General features: G+C 39.3%; 3 protein-coding genes across 3 annotated transcripts; all 3 read left to right on the top strand.

Annotated features, from left to right (window-relative positions):
- Positions 1-300: 300 nt before the first annotated feature.
- LOC113321667 (glycine-rich cell wall structural protein 1.8-like) lies at positions 301-1,799 on the top strand. Its single transcript, XM_026569576.1, has one exon. It carries the CDS (start codon positions 354-356, stop codon positions 1,554-1,556), a length of 1,203 nt encoding a protein of 400 aa, XP_026425361.1. The 5' UTR covers positions 301-353; the 3' UTR covers positions 1,557-1,799.
- A 6,314-nt stretch (positions 1,800-8,113) lies between these two features.
- LOC113324769 lies at positions 8,114-8,620 on the top strand. Its single transcript, XM_026573058.1, has one exon. The coding sequence runs from the start codon at positions 8,114-8,116 to the stop codon at positions 8,618-8,620; it is 507 nt and encodes a 168-aa protein (XP_026428843.1).
- Positions 8,621-8,656: 36 nt separating this feature from the next.
- Positions 8,657-9,471, top strand: LOC113324768. The gene is made up of 2 exons (XM_026573057.1): positions 8,657-9,200; positions 9,437-9,471. The coding sequence occupies exons 1-2, from the start codon at positions 8,657-8,659 to the stop codon at positions 9,469-9,471; spliced, it is 579 nt and encodes a 192-aa protein (XP_026428842.1).
- The last annotated feature ends 10,165 nt before the right edge of the window (positions 9,472-19,636 follow it).

The raw sequence follows: 19,636 nt of genomic DNA, 5'->3' as shown, positions 1-19,636 counted from the left end.
CGTTGAAATTAGACACTGTATATCCTAGATTTGAATAAGAATAGGGTTTTGGCTCACACATGGTGAGTATATTGGAGGACAGCAAAACCCCACTCGCAAAACTTAATAGTAACAATAAGAGGGTAGTGTATGTCCGTTGATATTATTGAGGGTCGGCAAAATGCGATCACTGAGAAATGCACAACACAGACTTTTTCTCCATCAACCCCATGTGCAAGCCTTCTTCAACCACTCCATAACAAAATACTTAATGCGGTTTTGGACCCTCCAAATCTCCTATAAATACCAACGAAACATTCTTCTCATTTCACTCTTGTAGGATACTTAAGTACAATACTAGCTATCTAGCTCAAATGGCTACGGCTAGAACTAGTGGCGTTGTTTTCGTTTTGGTGGTAGTGTTGGGTGTAAGTTTATGTTCAGCCTCCAGGGCCCTCCTCAATCTGGAGGGAGCTAGTAATGGTGCTGGGTATGGCGCTGGGCATGGCATTGGAAACGGAGGGGGTTCAGGTTATGGAGGAGGGTCGGCAGGAGGAGGAGGAGGTGGTGGAGGATCTGGTGGTGGTAGTGGTTATGCAGTTGGAGGTGAGCATAGTGTGGAGCATGGTTATGGAGGTAATTACGGAGATCATGGAGCTGGTTACGGTAGTGGTAGTGGTGGTGGAAGTGGAAGTGGAGGTGGTTATGGGAGCGGAATTGAACATGGTGCAGGTTATGGTGGTGGAGGCGGAGGCGGTAGTGGTAGCGGGTCTGGTTATGGTGTTGGGGGAGAGCATGGTGTAAGCTATGGTAGTGGAGGAGGTTCTGGTGGTGGGTCTGGCTATGGTGCTGGAGTTGAGCATGGTGGTGGTTACGGGGGTGGGGGTGGTAATGGGGGTGGTTCTGGTTATGGTTCTGCCATTGGAGGTGAATATGGTAGTGGAGGATACGGTAGTGGTGGTGGAAATGGTGTTGGTAGTGGTTATGGTGGTACCAGTGCAGAACATGGTGGAGGATACGGTGGTGGCAGCGGCAAAGGTGGTGGTTCAGGATATGGTAATGAACATGGTGTTGCATATGGTGCTGGTGGAGGATCTGGGAGCGGCGGTGGATATGGCACCTTCGGAGGTGAACATGGTTATGGTAGTGGAGGTGGAGGTGGAAGAGGTGGAGGTAGCGGAGGTGGCAGTGCTTATGGTGGTGAACATGGGGCAGGTGCATATGGCGCAGGTGGAGGGTCAGGCAGCGGTAGTGGAGGTGGTGGTGCTTATGGTGGTGAACATGGAGCAGGTGCCTATGGTGCAGGGGGAGGCTCAGGCAGCGGCAGTGGAGGTGGTAGTGTTTACGGTGGTGAACATGGAGCAGTTGTGTATGGTGCAGGTGGCGGATCGGGCAGCGGTAGTGGAGGTGGTAGTGCTTATGGCGGTGAACACGGTATAGGTGCGTATGGTGCAGGTGCTGGATCCGGCAGCGGTAATGGAGGAGGTTATGCTGGTGAACATGGAAATGGGTACGGTGGAGGTGGTGGTAGTGGTAATGGCGGGGCAGGAGGCCACGCTGCTTATTCCCACCCATGAGAAAGAAAATTCTTACTGATCTTCTCTGAATTAAGAGAAGAAATTGAAATGCATCTACTACGTACGTATAAGAATAGAGATACAGTAATAAATAGTTTCGTCTGGACTGTCACCATGAGATAAATCTCTAGCATTTTTGCATGGAGTTTTTATATTTATGTTGTCTTTGTTTGAATTATTATTTGTGTTATCATCATATCAACTATGTTAATGTTGTCTATTTATATATTTTATGGCTTACCACATACGTGTAAAGTAGGAATTACCTATAGATCCTATTATATTGTTCTTAGTTAGTGGCAGGTTCACCCACTAAAGCCCAATAACCAGAGGTCCATAATTAAAAGAAAGAAGAAAAATGGATCCAATTTTTTATCACTTGGTCCTGTACACTTGCGAAACTAGGAAAATATTTTCGATAAATGTCTGGATTACCCTTCATAGATAATAACGATAAGACTAAATCAGTCACAAGAGATTTTCATTTTTATTTTCATTTTCTCTTTCCACGACTCCAGCTCTGCGTTGAAGATCAAAGAAACTCCATTTGAAAGCATCACCGACGAGTTTTATTGAATGAATCATCAATAAAATCCAACAAAGAAGATAAGTTTCATCTATTTTGATTGTTTAATTCGGTCATAATCCTTGATTTATCAGTTTGGATAAGAATTTACAGAAAAATCTATGGTTTCAAAAACCCTAATAGCACTAAATTCACTTTGAATTCCTAACTCGATTCACAATTAGTTTTTAGATCTGTAATCCCATTTCCTTTCTCGGTGATTTTAGCTAAAGATTGGTTGTATAGATCTGAGTTGTTGATGTTTGACTGTAGATCCGTGGTTGCAGGATCCGGTAAAACATATATGTCGTACTGATGGTATTATAATTGTTGTATATGTTTAAAATGTGTAAAATCCATCTCTTTGTTTTGAATTTTTCTTGTTTATGAATATGTTTTTGTAATTGATATTATTTTGATTGGGTGGATTGCTAATTTGAGATAATTTTCCGTTTTTGGTAGATTATTTTTTTTCCCAGTTAAAATCATACTTTTTCTTGTTGTTTTAATTTCATAATCAGGAGTACATATGTGATGTACTGAATATAATACGGTCGTTGTATGTCTATAAAATGTGTAACATCTAAATTTTGTGTATATGTGTGTGCTTTGTGTAAAAAAAAAAAGTATCAGTTTGATAATCTAATGAATCAGCATTGGTATATGTCTTTCTTTTAATTTGGTGCAGGCCTTTGTCGTTGGATTCATGCTCTGTTCTTATTCGGATCTAGAGACTAACATAATTCAGGTAGGTAGCTCTTAAGTTTTTTATTCTGATTATTCTTTTATAGTTGATTCTATTTTCAGTTGATTTTGGGTGTGATCCACCAGTGCATATATGATGTACTGTTTATATCAGTATGCTATATATGTAGTGCTGCAAAAGAATCCAGCAGTGCATATATGGCGTACTGAAAAAGAATTGTTTTGCTTTTGTTATATTCATTACTTGTTTTGATATGCAATTGATTTTTAGTTTTTGAATCCGTCTAGTGGATATAGGTCGAAGAAGAACGATTTGTCTGTTGGTAGTTTAGTTCGGGTTAGGCGTAGGAATGGATCGTGGTGGCCGTGGCGTATAATGAGATTTCCTGAATTTCCTGATGGTTGCATCCTTTCTCCGAAGGATCAAACTCCGGTGAAGTTATTGGGACGATATAATGCAAACATGTAAGTGTTTCGATATTCTTGTTTATGTAATCTTGTTTAGTATGAAGTGTGTTTTAATGGGTGTGCATAATGTATGTACTGCATTCTCATGCATTTTTAGTGTGTTTTGATGAGAGTTTGTAATGCATGTATTGCATTCTCATGCATTTTTAGTGAGTTTGATGGAGTCCATAATGAATGTACTGTATTATTCCCAGATAAGTATTGTAGAAGGTTTTTGCAGCTTCATTTGGTATAATTTGGCAGTGCGTATATGCTGCACTGCTGAAAATTCAGTTTATATACGCTACACTGACGAGAAATCAGTATAAATGTTGCACTCAGTAAAAATCACAGTCTACACTTCATAGAACATTACAGTAGCTGCTGTTTTTTTTGCTCCATAACTATTATTCTGCACTAAGCATAACCAAGTAATCCGCTTGGAGTTTTTATACATTTTTTGATCATCTCAGTTGGTCACTTAGCAGGGGGCTCAACAAGACGTGCTAATTGATATGGTTGCATAAAGTCATTCTTACAAGCAGAGATTGGTACACCTTATCAACACAACTACGTAAGACTCTTGCTTAAGTTTCTTTTTTCGCATAGAGGAATACCAAAAAAAACAACTAATAAACAGTTTATCTCCTTGCTATACCTTTTTCTCTTAGTATACCAGCACCGTCGTCTATCCGCTGGACAACCCATAACGATTTTAGTTTCAATTTTTAAGTATATTCACTCTATAATTACCCAAGTTGGACTAAGTGAAGTATTGTTCATTATGGGGACATTGATAGGATCCTGTACATATTTTTCTTAACATTAAATCCGTGTTATTATGTTTAAAATCACTGAAAATATGAGTGCATCCAATATGTACTGATAGTTGTGAAAAGAAGACTTTCCTTTCTTAGCATTACACATAGGTTTAGATAGAATTAGTTGTGTTTTTTTAACGCAATCACTGTCATGGTGTGAAAGGAAGAATTTTGTTTCTTAGCATTATCCATTGGTTATATGATCTTTTTGGGTTGGTAATGGAATTGGCTTATTAAGCAGTTTATGTGTCGGTTCGAGAACGATTTTTTTTTGGATTATACAGTATGAATTGAGTTTATTCAAGGATGATTTTTGTAGATGTAAAACATGAACTGAGTGTAGGTATACTGTCAATAAATTGGGTGTATAAGTACTGTCAAGAAATAGTTATTTGTTTCCTTCGAAAAAGAAAGGACCGAATAAATTGAGTGCAGATGTACTGTCAAGAAATTGAGTACATCATTTATAGACTGGAAAACAGTTTGCAGGATTATTACTCTTCGTTAGTTGGTATGGTTTGCTAAACGCCTACACGTCTTAAGAGTTTTCATTGGTAATGGGTGATAAGTGCCTTAAATACATCATTTATAGACTGGAAAACAGTTTGCAGGATTATTACTCTTTGTTAGTTGGTATGGTTTGCTAAACGCCTACACGTCTTAAGAGTTTTCATTGGTAATGGGTGATAAGTGCCTTAAATACATCTTTTGAATGTCAATTTTTTATGCTTTTCTTAGTTATTTCTCAACAGATTTTTGTATATTACGTTTGTTTTATTTTGCAGGCATTTTGGAGTCATGTTACATGAAAGAAGAGGAGAAGAGGCATAATTCATCATTTGGCTACGCTAGGTGCTAATGGATTTGAAGCCAAGGCAGTCACACTTATTAATCGGGGTAGCCACCTGCTGTGATAAGGGCCAGTCTTATACGCAACAACAACAAAGCTAGGTCCTAATACACTCGACCAGTTCCGCTCATTTCATCTCAGTCTACAACCAAAATACGAAGAGCTGTTGCCAAGAGTTCACCGTTGTCCAACAAAGTCGACCAACATCTAGTCACTGTTCTTGTGGTCGTGTTTTAGGAGAAAAGGCGTGATCCAGAAGCTCAGAACAACACGACAGAGTGAGAGATTAATACCGAGAAACCAGTTGGGAAAGAGTTGTTGTCTGTCATTGATTGGAATGAAGATCAAGGGAGATCAGGACTGGTATCTCGAAGATTAGAAGGAAATAAATATTGGGTATTAAATTTTGGAGAGTTTGGTTTGATTTTGAAGTCGTTTTGCTGCCAAGAGAAGGCAGTGAAGAGAAGATAAGTTGCTGCCGTTATGATGATAAGTAATGATGAATGTTTCTGAGTTTTGAATGAATTAGAAATGTGGATGCTTGTGTAATTTAATTATTGTCGCATAGAAGGAGATTGAAAGAGATTAGGATTCAACATCAAGCTCAGAACTGTATATAAGCAAACTGCACACAGGTTATTTGTAGAAAGGCCGGAAAGAGCATTTCTTCATAGTTTCAAGATCAGCTGCGACCAACTTAGTATGTCAGATGTAGGAGATGTTAAAAATGCAGACAAGGGATTGTGCAACCAGTATTCACAAATCCAAGTAAGTCTTTTGCAGCTATCAGCCATGGTTATATTGGTTGTACAAGGGTTCGACCAGATTTTCGACAAGAGTTTGAGGCGAATAATCAGTGAAGAGGGCAACAGTTCTGCCCAAGTATTGTGTAGCTGCTAGTCTTGGATCGAGGCTGTGCACAAGGGCTGTCTGGAAAAGGCAAAAGCTTGATTTAGAACTTGAGATAAACATGGAAACATTGGTCGAATATTCAAAGATTGGGTTTGTAAAACTTGGACGAAAAACCAGTTAAGAGAGTGAAGCTTCTTGCCGTTGATTTTGATAGTTAACAGTGCAGAAGATATGTACTCGAACTTATAAGTATATAAGCTATGTGTACTCAAATTTGTAAGCAGTGCAGCGGATATGTACTCAATATAATAAGGGTGTAGACACGTACACGTTTGGTAGTAGAGGGTATTATGGTCATTTCAATGTTTTCAATTAATTTTGGACCTACCGATAAAAGAAAATTCCGGTTGGACCCTACTATAAATAACTATATAGGCCCAGGACCAACCAACAAATTTTCCATGTGTAAACACATGGTTTTTACCAGAGCCGAAGACACGAATGGGGCTTCCGGTACTGACCGAAGCCACCATTGACGATAACGTGGCACAAGTGGGCTGCCCCAAAGGTGGGTTGCCCCCAAAAGAGATGACCAGTGGTTGCCCAAATAACCCCAGTTGTAATAGTACATGTGTACGACTGATAATAGGAGACTTACTAGGAAAGATATTAGGATACACGTGTACGGTACTTACATGTCAGGCTTTGCCTATAAAAGCAGGTATCTCTCCCAGAGAAGGACAGAATTTTCCAGATAATTGTATTGTGTATTGGGATTAGTTTCCACATTACCCTATGATAATTTATGGGTGTTTACATTTGGCGACTTCATTGGGGACTAATCCTCAGTACTAGTACAAAAAAATCATCATGGATTCGAGTGATAGCAACCTCGGGTGACAAAATATCCAAAACATCACAAAACTGCCACCAACCGAGTAGCACCATCGTCATACGAAACACTACTAGTCTCGACTATTAATTGTCGAAGTCGATAACAACATCACTAACATCAACAGATCCGGAGATAAAAGGACAGAGAAGAGACGAAATCTTTATAACGGAGAATTCGAAGAAAAACTTCATCACATACTGAAATCAATATATTTCTCATCAACAATCAGCTTAGAAACAAATTTCTTCTTCATATCTCTCTTATATTGTTCTTATTGCTTCAGATCTACAAGTTTTGAAAAAAAATTCAATCTGATTTACATAAAAATCTGAAATTACTTTCAAAATCTTAATCGAAAACAAGTTTCAACAATAGATCTATGATTATTAAACTTTGTTTTACAAACCCTTTTAGGGATTTTCTATGAAAAACAGAAAAATAATGATTTTAGCCTAATTTGGGTTCTCCTGTGAATATTATTGGTACTCTTCGTCCAACATTAAAATCATCAACATTAAACCCAAAGTTGCATCATAAAATCAGATAATTGGTATATGGTCTTGGTCCAATATTGAAGAGCTAAAGTAATGACTAATGGTTGCACATAACTGCTTGCAAGAAATTCACAGAGAAGACCCGTAAATGTTCAACCACCAGATCCCCAGATCACTAAGAAATGTAGACGTCGCGCTCTTGCTGCAACAGAAGCCATCTTTTCGGAACCAGAACCAGTATAGTTTCGACTTCCAGTTATTCGAAGTTTTCAACCAATCATAGCGGCTTCCATTTCCCATTTATACCCAGCATACACGGGATGTAAAAAACTTCGCCACTCATGCATCTAACAATGAAAACTACCAACACCAAAACTATCACCCCACTGTCACCCGAGGATACCACTACTTTATATCATCGAAATTAAATCTGAAGACTCAATCATCCACGGAGCTGAGAAAGATAAGTTTCATGTCTCTCTTCATTACTCTAATTTGCTTCCATCTATCAATCCCTCGGTTTTAAATATATGAAATCTCTGCAATTCGTAATTTTAATAAAAATTGACCTTTTAGAAACTGTACCTTTATCCCCAATTACATGTTAACTTGATTTGATACTTTCTCCCTTTGATTTCTGACCACAAATACATATATTACTAGACTGTTTTAGTTTCTTTTATGTTTCAAACATTTTAAGTCGAGTGATGGATGTAATAGACAATATATTATATTTAGAGATGATATATTTAGAGATATTTAGTTACCATAATATTCTGGGAGAATACCAGATTTTCTGTAATACTCAAACTCTATTTATATGAGTTTATGGAATAATAATAATTAAGGATTGATTAACCTCCGACATGGTATCACGAGGCCAACCTCGATCCATCTTCTTCTTTCTCTAAATTACCAATAATCATCCATGGCAAGTGACAAAAAATCCTTACATCCGGCTTTCGCCGTTTCTAACATCAAAGTTTTGATCCCTATTACTCTAGATATCAAACAAGATGAATATTCTTCATGGGTTTTCCTTTTCCAACTTCATCTACAAGCACACAACCTCCTTTTTCTTATTGACGATTCCGCTCCACCACCAGATCTTGATGCTGCCACCATACTACAACTTGATGCCCTCTGCCGTCAATGGATGTTCTCCACCATGGCCAAAGATTTGATGCTTACAGTTCTCAAAACTGGTAAAACTGCGAAAGAGTTATGGAATCATCTTAAAAATCTTTTCCAAGACAACAAAGGAAGCCGTGCCGCTAACCTAGAAAGTAAGTTTGTGAATCTAAGATTTGTTGATTGTAACAATGTTGATGATTATTGTGATAAGCTACAGGCACTTTCGAATCGACTAAGTGATCTTGATTTTCCAATGGATGAGAAACGTTTGGTTATACAACTTGTCAATGGACTTCCGTAGGAATACAATATTGTTGCCTCCTTCATCCAACAATCGATGCCATCTTTTGACACTGCTCGCTCTCAATTACGCACTGAGGAGATTCGCCGTGAACAGCAATCAAACTACAGCTCCCATACTGCCCTTGCGGCTGCCAACAACCAGCGTTCACCTGCTACTTCTTCTTCCGTCACCAGCAGTTTTCACTCAGCGTCTGCCCACCAGCGTTCCGAGCCCAGTTCCCTGATGGGCCACCAAGCTGCTCTTCTTCCAACTCCACCAGGCCCAAGACGTCACCCTACTGCACCCAACTGGGCTCCCCAATGGACGTCTCCCCCAAGCCCATACCCTGCTGTACCTTACTGGAGTCAGCAGCATCATCTCTCTGGTCGTGGCCGAGGTCGTCAGTTCCGTGGGCGTGGCCGTGGTGGCGGACGCACCTTCTCAGCAGCCCGTTCACCACAAGCTTACGTCACTCCTACAACGGAATACCTTCAACCATCGGATATTGCCGAAGCATACAGCTCCATGAGCATTCGAGCGCCTGATGATGACTTCTACATGGACACTGGCGCAACATCACACATCACCTCGGATCCAGGTACTTTACATAATGTTTTTCCTTCGAGCAATGTGCGGTCTATCTTAGTGGGTAATGGCAGCAGCATTCCGGTAACTGCTAGTGGCTCTAGGTTCATAGATCTTCCATCTCACACCCTTCATCTCAAAAATACTCTTGTCGTTCCTTCCATCATCAAAAACTTAATCTCTGTTCGTAAATTTACCACTGATAATCATGTGTCTGTTGAATTTGATCCTTATGGTTTTTCTGTGAAGGATTTGAATTCGAGGAAGACTATTCTCCGATGTGATAGTTCTGGGGAGCTTTATCCCATCACCACTTCTGCCGTGCATTCCTCCCTTTCGCCACTACCTCACCAATTCTCTCTTGCCGTCTGCTCACCTGACGTTTGGCATAATCGCCTCGGCCACCCTGGCGGGGCTATCTTAGATGTTTTACGCACAAAGTCTTTTATTAAATGTAATAAGAATCTTTCCCCCAATCTTTGTCATTCTTGTCAACTTAGCAAACATGTTCGTCTTCCCTTTTATGACTCTCATTCTACTAATGCTGCTCCTTTTGATATTATTCATAGTGATTTATGGACATCTCCGCTGAATTTAGACACGGGTTTTCATTATTATCTTCTCTTATTGGATGATTTCACTAATTATCTATGGGTTTTTCCACTAAAACTCAAATCCCAAGTCTTCACCAAATTTTTGGAATTCCGTTCTTTTGTTCAAACTCAATTTGAACGCCAAATTAAGTCATTCCAATGCGACATGGGTCGCGAATTTGACAATTCCTCTTTTCATAATTTTGCTAGTCAAAACGGCTTAGTATTTCGCTTCTCTTGTCCTCATACATCCTCTCAAAATGGTAAGGCGGAACGCATGATTCGCCGAATCAATGATATCACCCGTACCCTAATGACCCATGCTTCCGTTCCTCATAAATATTGGGTCTATTCTCTTCTTATGGCCGTCTACTTACACAACATTCTTCCCACTAAAATTCTCCGCTTCCAATCTCCGGTGTCCGTCTTATATAGACGCCAACCCACATATGATCATCTTCGCATCTTTGGTTGTCTTTGCTACCCTAATCTTTCTTCCACAACACCACACAAACTTGCTCCTCGTTCCACTAGGTGTGTCTTTCTTGGTTTTCCATCTAATCATCGTGGTTATCGTTGTCTTGACATTTCCACAAACAAATTCATCATTTCAAGACATGTCACATTTGATGAAACCATCTTCCCTTTTTCAAGTCCCTCTCATCTAGACTCTTCCCCTTCTCAAGACCCACAAATCCATCCTCTTTACTCCTTCCTAGACTCCTCCACATATCCCCCTCCTGTAGCCTCTCCTAATACTCATCCATATCCATCCTTCTCCGTCCCTATTGACGGCCCAGTCGTCTCAAACCTACAGCCAAAGCTGTACTCTCCCCCTCATCGACGCCAATCTCGTCCTTCCCAGCCCACTCCCACTGAGCCCACTCTTTCTTCCGAGCCCACTCATCCTTCCAAGCCAACTCGTCCTTCCCAGCCCACTTTTGCTGATCCCACTACCCATGACTCTCCACCGTCCTCCCTTACCCAGCCCATTACCGTGCAGCCCAACACGGTCTCCTCTCCACAGCCCATCAATGCCCCGTCCAACCCCTCCAGCCCACTCCCTCCGACCTCCCCTTCCAGCCCACTTCTTCCAACAGCTACTCGCCCAACTACTAGGGCTTCCCGTGGCATTTTCCTCCCCATTCAGCGACTGAACCTTCATGTCCAGTCCAACTCTCCAATTTCCCCTCTTCCACGTTCTTATCTTTATGCTCTTCGAGACCCTAACTGGAATGCTGCCATGTGGAACGAATACCTTGCTATGATTAAGACCGGCACTTGGGTACTAGTTCCTTGCCCCAGGAACGCCCATATCATTCGGTCGATGTGGCTCTTCCGTCACAAGTTTCACGCTGATGGCACCTTGCAGCGGTACAAGGCTCGTCTAGTAGCCAATGGCAAGTCTCAACAGGTTGGAGTTGATTTTTTTGAAACGTTTAGTCCGGTTGTTAAACCAGCGACTATACGTACTGTGCTCAGTATAGCAACATCACGTTCTTGGGGTATTCGTCAGCTGGACGTTAAAAATGCTTTTCTTCATGGTGACCTAGCTGAAACGGTTTATATGCATCAACCACCGGGTTTTGTTGATTCCGCTCATCCCGATTATGTTTGCCGCCTTCGTCGATCTCTTTATGGACTTAAACAAGCACCTCGGGCATGGTTTCAACGTTTTGCACAATTTATTATTGGTTGCGGTTTTCGTGGAAGTGTTTGTGATTCCTCACTATTTGTTTATCACTCTGTTTCGGAAACTGCATACTTATTACTATATGTGGATGATATTGTTTTAACCGCTTCTACTGATGCCCTTCTAGGTCGTTTCATTGAGTTAATGAAACGTGAATTTGCTATGACTGATCTTGGTGCGTTACACCAATTTCTGGGTATCACTGTGACCCGCTCAGATTCAGGATTGTTTCTGTCACAGTCTTCATATGCACAAGATATTATTGCTCGTGCATCGATGACGAACTGCAACCCAGTCGCTACTCCAGTTGATACACAACCGAAGCTCAGTACTACATTTGGCCCTGCACTCAAGGATCCAACATTATACAGAAGTCTGGCCGGAGCTCTTCAATACCTGACTTTCACCCGCCCCGACATTTCTTATGCCGTGCAGCAGGTTTGCTTATTTATGCATGACCCTAGGGAATCACATATGCAGGCTATTAAACGCATTCTCAGGTATCTTCAGGGCACTCTTGATCACGGTTTATTTTTGTCCGCTTCCACTGTTACTGGTTTGAATGCGTACTCTGATGCTGACTGGGCGGGTTGTCCGGATTCTCGTCGGTCGACCTCTGGCTACTGCATTTTTCTTGGAGACAACCTGATATCTTGGTCATCCAAACGACAAGCTACTGTATCTCGTTCTAGTGCGGAGGCCGAATACAGAGGAGTTGCCAATGCTGTTGCTGAGACTACTTGGTTACGCAATTTACTTCTCGAGCTTCACATCCCGTTACGACGTGCCACTATTGTCTACTGTGATAACATTAGTGCCATTTACATGACTGGGGATCCTGTCCAGCACCAACGCACTAAACATGTGGAGATTGATATTCACTTTGTACGTGAGCGTGTACGTATCGGTGACATTCATGTCTTGCACATCCCTTCTGACAGTCAATATGCAGATATCTTCACCAAGGGCCTTCCTCGAGTATTGTTTGTTCGTTTCCGTTCTAGTCTTAACGTGTGCTCCTCTCCCGTTACGACTAAGGGGGTGTAATAGACAATATATTATATTTAGAGATGATATATTTAGAGATATTTAGTTACCATAATATTCTGGGAGAATACCAGATTTTCTGTAATACTCAAACTCTATTTATATGAGTTTATGGAATAATAATAATTAAGGATTGATTAACCTCCGACAGGATGCAGTAAGACTTATACTATGTATCTAAATAAAGATTTCCTTCTCAATTCCATTTCCAGTTCATGTCTTCGGAAGAACCTCCGTTAACGTCTTCGGAATTTAATGACTTTGACAGTTCAATCTCAATCAATGACTTATGACAAAGATGCCATGCTGAAATCCAAGACAGCTGACTGCGGGCTTTCTAGATGACATCACCAGCTTCCGTATCATCTCGGCTTCGGGCACCAACAACCTAAGACTAAACGTCTTTGTTCATCTGCATTGGGAAGGCCGAGGCAGTGTTAAACTGAAAGTATTGTTCCAGATACCAAAGCTTTTTGTACCTACCCTGTTCGTCAGCGGAGCAGATGTTGTGCTTGATGTTCATCGTTAGCTCCCCTTGAATATCCCCTGCACCTCCGTTCCAAGATGCAATATCGAGTCTGCTATCTAACAGTACCAGCCGCCTCGTCTTACTCTACCGTCCTCCTTATCAAATACTCCCTCCGTCCCACTCCTAAGTGACCTATTTGAAATTTGCACAATTTTTAAGGCAAGCAAGGAAAATATTACTTTTAAGCATTTTTTACAATTATACCCTTATGAATAATAACTATCGAAATTTAGAAATGGTTTACCTCTCAAAATACTCCACGGATGTTCGCAAACTTCATACCATTGAAAAGCATTTTAAAACACCTACGTAACGAATATAAACATGCCTATCAAATTATGCATATTTCGTATATTCTTTATAATTAACTAAAAGGATAATTCCGGAATATCTCATTGTTTAATGATATAGGTCACTTATCATTGGGACAAAATCTAAAATCAAATAGGTCACTTAGGAGTGGGACGGAGGGAGTATTTAAAAGAAAACAAAACTTCAACGACATAGCTAAGATGTCAACAGTGACACCAGCTTTGTGGAAGCAAGCATCAACAAGACCTCAATTCAGTCCATAACAATACCTCTAGAAAGCGTCATCAAAGTATATGGAGAGCAACTGGCGTGAAACATATGCATGAGTTCGTCGGAAAGAGACACCGAGGTGTAAGATGCAACTCAAGGTGCAATAAGACGTGTTAAAAGAACATATACCTACAACACAAAGTCGCATGATAACCACGCAAAGCCATGGCAGATGACTGCTTAGCTCAACATATACATTTCAATAAGTCAGCTGAAGGCAAAAACGCAGACAAAGAGCATTAGAGCAAAACAAGCTCAGCATACAGAGAAAGATCTTCGACCAAACAAAGCTAAGTATTAGCTTACCTACTTAACTCATTAACATATTGTTTCTCCGATAACATACACTTTTGAGGATTTAAGTCCGATAACATACCTCAAAACACTCTCGAGGATTTAAATCCGATAACATACACTTTTGAGGATTTAAATCCATCTCTTTGTTTTGAATTTTTCTTGTTTATGAATATGTTTTTGTAATTGATATTATTTTGATTAGGTGGATTGTCAATTTGAGATAATTTTCCGTTTTTGGTAGATTATTTTTTTCCCAGTTAAAATCATACTTTTTCTTGTTGTTTTAATTTCATAATCAGGAGTACATATGTGATGTACTGAATATAATACGGTCGTTGTATGTCTATAAAATGTGTAACATCTAAATTTTGTGTATATGTGTGTGCTTTGTGTAAAAAAAAAAAAAATATCAGTTTGATAATCTAATGAATCAGCATTGGTATATGTCTTTCTTTTAATTTGGTGCAGGCCTTTGTCGTTGGATTCATGCTCTGTTCTTATTCGGATCTAGAGACTAACATAATTCAGGTAGGTAGCTCTTAAGTTTTTTATTCTGATTATTCTTTTATAGTTGATTCTATTTTCAGTTGATTTTGGGTGTGATCCACCAGTGCATATATGATGTACTGTTTATATCAGTATGCTATATATGTAGTGCTGCAAAAGAATCCAGCAGTGCATATATGGCGTACTGAAAAAGAATTGTTTTGCTTTTGTTATATTCATTACTTGTTTTGATATGCAATTGATTTTTAGTTTTTGAATCCGTCTAGTGGATATAGGTCGAAGAAGAACGATTTGTCTGTTGGTGGTTTAGTTCGGGTTAGGCGTAGGAATGGATCGTGGTGGCCGTGGCGTATAATGGGATTTCCTGAATTTCCTGATGGTTGCGTCCTTTCTCTGAAGGATCAAACTCCGGTGAAGTTATTGGGACGATATAATGCAAACATGTAAGTGTTTCGATATTCTTGTTTATGTAATCTTGTTTAATATGAAGTGTGTTTTAATGGGTGTGCATAATGTATGTACTGCATTCTCATGCATTTTTAGTGTGTTTTGATGAGAGTTTGTAATGCATGTATTGCATTCTCATGCATTTTTAGTGAGTTTGATGGAGTCCATAATGAATGTATTGTATTATTCCCAGATAAGTATTGTAGAAGGTTTTTGCAGCTTCATTTGGTATAATTTGGCAGTGCGTATATGCTGCACTGCTGAAAATTCAGTTTATATACGCTACACTGACGAGAAATCAGTGTATAAATGTTGCACTCAGTAAAAATCACAGTCTACACTTCATAGAACATTACAGTAGCTGCTGTTTTTTTTGCTCCATAACTATTATTCTGCACTAAGCATAACCAAGTAATCCGCCTGTAGTTTTTATATATTTTTTGATCATCTCAGTTGGTCACTTAGCAGGGGGATCAACAAGACGTGCTAGTTGATATGGTTGCATAAAGTCATTCTTACAAGCAGAGATTGGTACACCTTATCAACACAACTACGTAAGACTCTTGCTTAAGTTTCTTTTTTCGCATAGAGGAATACCAAAAAAAAAACTAATAAACAGTTTATCTCCTTGCTATACCTTTTTCTCTTAGTATACCAGCACCGTCGTCTATCCGCTGGACAACCCATAACGATTTAGTTTCAATTTTTAAGTATATTCACTCTATAATTACCCAAGTTGGACTAAGTGAAGTATTGTTCATTATGGGGACATTGATAGGATCCTGTACATATTTTTTTTAACATTAAATCCGTGTTATTATGTTTAAAATCACCGAAAATATGAGTGCATCCAATATGTACTGATAGTTGTGAAACGAAGACTTTTCTTTCTTAGCATGACACATAGGTTTAGATAGAATTAGTTGTGTTTTGTAACGCAATCACTGTCATGGTGTGAAAGGAAGAATTTTGTTTCTTAGCATTATCCATTGGTTATATGATCTTTTTGGGTTGGTAATGGAATTGGCTTATTAAGCAGTTTATGTGTCGGTTCGAGAACGATTTTTTTTTGGATTATACAGTATGAATTGAGTTTATTCAAGGATGATTTTTGTAGATGTAAAACATGAACTGAGTGTAGGTATACTGTCAATAAATTGGGTGTATAAGTACTGTCAAGAAATAGTTATTTGTTGCCTTCGGAAAAGAAAGGACCGAATAAATTGAGTGCAGATGTACTGTCAAGAAATTGAGTATATCATTTATAGACTGGAAAACATTTTGCAGGATTATTACTCTTCGTTAGTTGGTATGGTTTGCTAAACGCCTACACGTCTTAAGAGTTTTCATTGGTAATGGGTGATAAGTGCCTTAAATACATCTTTTGAATGTCAATTTTTTATGCTTTTCTTAGTTATTTCTCTTGTATTTTTGTATATTACGTTTGTTTTATTTTGCAGGCATTTTGGAGTCATGTTACATGAAAGAAGAGGAGAAGAGGCATAATTCATCATTTTGGCTACGCTAGGTGCTAATGGATTTGAAGCCAAGGCAGTCACACTTATTAATCGGGGTAGCCACCTGCTGTGATAAGGGCCAGTCTTATACGCAGCAACAACAAAGCTAGGTCCTAATACACTCGACCAGTTCCGCTCATTTCATCTCAGTCTACAACCAAAATACGAAGAGATGTTGCCAAGAGTTCACCGTTGTCCAACAAAGTCGACCAACATCTAGTCACGGTTCTTGTGGTCGTGTTTGAGGAGAAAAGGCGTGATCCAGAAGTTCAGAACAACACGACAGAGTGAGAGATTAATACCGAGAAACCAGTTGGGAAAGAGTTGTTGTCTGTCATTGATTGGAATGAAGATCAAGGGAGATCAGGACTGGGATCTCGAAGCTGAGAAGGAAATAAAGATTGGGCATTCAATTTTGGAGAGTTTGGTTTGATTTTGAAGTCGTTTTGCTGCCAAGAGAAGGCAGTGAAGAGAAGACAAGTTGCTGCCGTTATGATGATAAGTGATGATGAATGTTTCTGAGTTTTGAATGAATTAGAAATGTGGATGCTTGTGTAATTTAATTATTGTCGCATGGAAGGAGATTGAAAGAGCTTAGGATTCAACATCAAGCTCAGAACTGTATATAAGCAAACTTCACACAGGTTGTTTGTAGAAAGGCCGGAAAGAGCATTTCTTCATAGTTTCAAGATCAGCTGCGACCAACTTAGTATGTCAGATGTAGGAGATATTAAAAATGCAGACAAGGGATTGTGCAACCAGTATTCACAAATCCAAGTAAGTCTTTTGCAGCTATCAGCCATGGTTACATTGGTTGTACAAGGGTTCGAACAGATTTCCGACAAGAGTTTGAGGAGAATAATCAGTGAAGAGGGCAACAGTTCTTCCCAAGTATTGTGTAGCTTCTAGTCTTGGCTTGAGGCTGTGCACAAGGGATGTCTGGCAAAGGCAAAAGCTTGATTTAGAACTTGAGATAAACATGGAAACATTGGTCGAATATTCAAAGATTGGGATTGTAAAACTTGGACGAAAAACCAGTTAAGAGAGTGAAGCTTCTTGCCGTTGATTTTGATAGTTAACAGTGCAGAAGATATGTACTCGAACTTATAAGTATATAAGCTATGTGTACTCAAATTTGTAAGCAGTGCAGCGGATATGTACTCAATATAATAAGGGTGTAGACACGCACACGTTTGGTAGTAGAGGGTATTATGGTCATTTCAATGTTTTCAATTAATTTTGGACCTACCGATAAAAGAAAATTCCGGTTGGACCCTACTATAAATAACTATATAGGTCCAGGACCAACCAACAAATTTTCTATGTGTAAACACATGGTTTTTACCAGAGCCGAAGACACGAATGGGGCTTCCGGTACTGACCGAAGCCACCATTGACGATAACGTGGCACAAGTGGGCTGCCCCAAAGGTGGGTTGCCCCCAAAAGAGATGACCAGTGGTTGCCCAAATAACCCCAGTTGTAATAGTACATGTGTACGGCTGATAATAGGAGACTTACTAGGAAAGATATTAGGATACACGTGTACGGTACTTACATGTCAGGCTTTGCCTATAAAAGCAGGTATCTCTCCCAGAGAAGGACAAAATTTTCCAGATAATTGTATTGTGTATTGGGATTAGTTTCCACATTACCCTATGATAATTTATGGGTGTTTACATTTGGCGACTTCATTGGGAACTAACCCTCAGTACTAGTACAAAAAAATCATCATGGATTCGAGTGATAGCAACCTCGGGTGACAAAATATCCAAAACATCACAAAACTGCCTCCAACCGAATAGCACCATCGTCATACGAAACACTACTACTCTCGACTATCAATTGCCGAAGTCGATAACAACATCACTAGCATCAACAGATCCGGAGATAAAAGGACAGAGAAAAGAGACGAAATCTTTATAACGGAGAATTCGAAGAAAAATCACATACTGAAATCAACAGATTTCTCATCAACAATCAGCTTAGAAACAAATTTCTTCTTCATATCTCTCTTATATTGTTCTTATTGCTTCAGATCTACAAGTTTTGAAAAAAAAAATTCAATCTGATTTACATAAAAATCTGAAATTACTTTCAAAATCTTAATCGAAAACAAGTTTCAACAATAGATCTATGATTAATAAACTTTGTTTTACAAACCCTTTTAGGGATTTTCATATGAAAAACAGAAAAATAATGATTTTAGCCTAATTTGGGTTCTCCTGTGAATATTATTGGTACTCTTCGTCCAACATTAAAATCATCAACATTAAACCCAAAGTTGCATCATAAAATCAGATAATTGGTATATGGTCTTGGTCCAATATTGAAGAGCTAAAGTAATGACTAATGGTTGCACATAACTGCTTGCAAGAAATTCACAGAGAAGACCCGTAAATGTTCAACCACCAGATCCCCAGATCACTAAGAAATGTAGACGTCGCGCTCTTGCTGCAACAGAAGCCATCTTTTCGGAACCAGAACCAGTATAGTTTCGACTTCCAGTTATTCGAAGTTTTCAACCAATCATAGCGGCTTCCATTTCCCATTTATACCCAGCATACACGGGATGTAAAAAACTTCGCCACTCATGCATCTAACAATGAAAACTACCAACACCAAAACTATCACCCCACTGTCACCCGAGGATACCACTACTTTATATCATCGAAATTAAATCTGAAGACTCAATCATCCACGGAGCTGAGAAAGATAAGTTTCATGTCTCTCTTCATTACTCTAATTTGCTTCCATCTATCAATCCCTCGGTTTTAAATATATGAAATCTCTGCAATTCGTAATTTTAATAAAAATTGACCTTTTAGAAACTGTACCTTTATCCCCAATTACATGTTAACTTGATTTGATACTTTCTCCCTTTGATTTCTGACCACAAATACATATATTACTAGACTGTTTTAGTTTCTTTTATGTTTCAAACATTTTAAGTCGAGTGATAGATGCAGTAAGACTTATACTATGTATCTAATTAAAGATTTCCTTCTCAATTCCATTTCCAGTTCATGTCTTTGGAAGAACCTCCGTTAACGTCTTCGGAATTTAATGACTTTGACAGTTCAATCTCAATCAATGACTTATGACAAAGATGCCATGCTGAAATCCAAGACAGCTGACTGCGGGCTTTCTAGATGACATCACCAGCTTCCGTATCATCTCGGCTTCGGGCACCAACGACCAATATTGGGTATATTCTTGTATATTTGCATATATTCACT

Source organism: Papaver somniferum, chromosome 11 (genome assembly GCF_003573695.1).
Source record: "Papaver somniferum cultivar HN1 chromosome 11, ASM357369v1, whole genome shotgun sequence".
Classification (NCBI taxonomy): domain Eukaryota; kingdom Viridiplantae; phylum Streptophyta; class Magnoliopsida; order Ranunculales; family Papaveraceae; genus Papaver; species Papaver somniferum.
This window is presented reverse-complemented; position numbering and strand designations above follow the sequence as displayed.

Excerpts from the sequence above, each read along its gene's own strand:
- LOC113321667 (XM_026569576.1), top strand. The coding sequence starts at position 354 with ATGGCTACGGCTAGAACTAGTGGCGTTGTTTTCGTTTTGGTGGTAGTG.
- LOC113324769 (XM_026573058.1), top strand. The coding sequence starts at position 8,114 with ATGGCAAGTGACAAAAAATCCTTACATCCGGCTTTCGCCGTTTCTAAC.
- LOC113324768 (XM_026573057.1), top strand. The coding sequence starts at position 8,657 with ATGCCATCTTTTGACACTGCTCGCTCTCAATTACGCACTGAGGAGATT. Across the intron at positions 9,201-9,436 it reads ACACATCACCTCGGATCCAG|GATTTGAATTCGAGGAAGAC; the intron begins GTACTTTACATA and ends TTTTCTGTGAAG.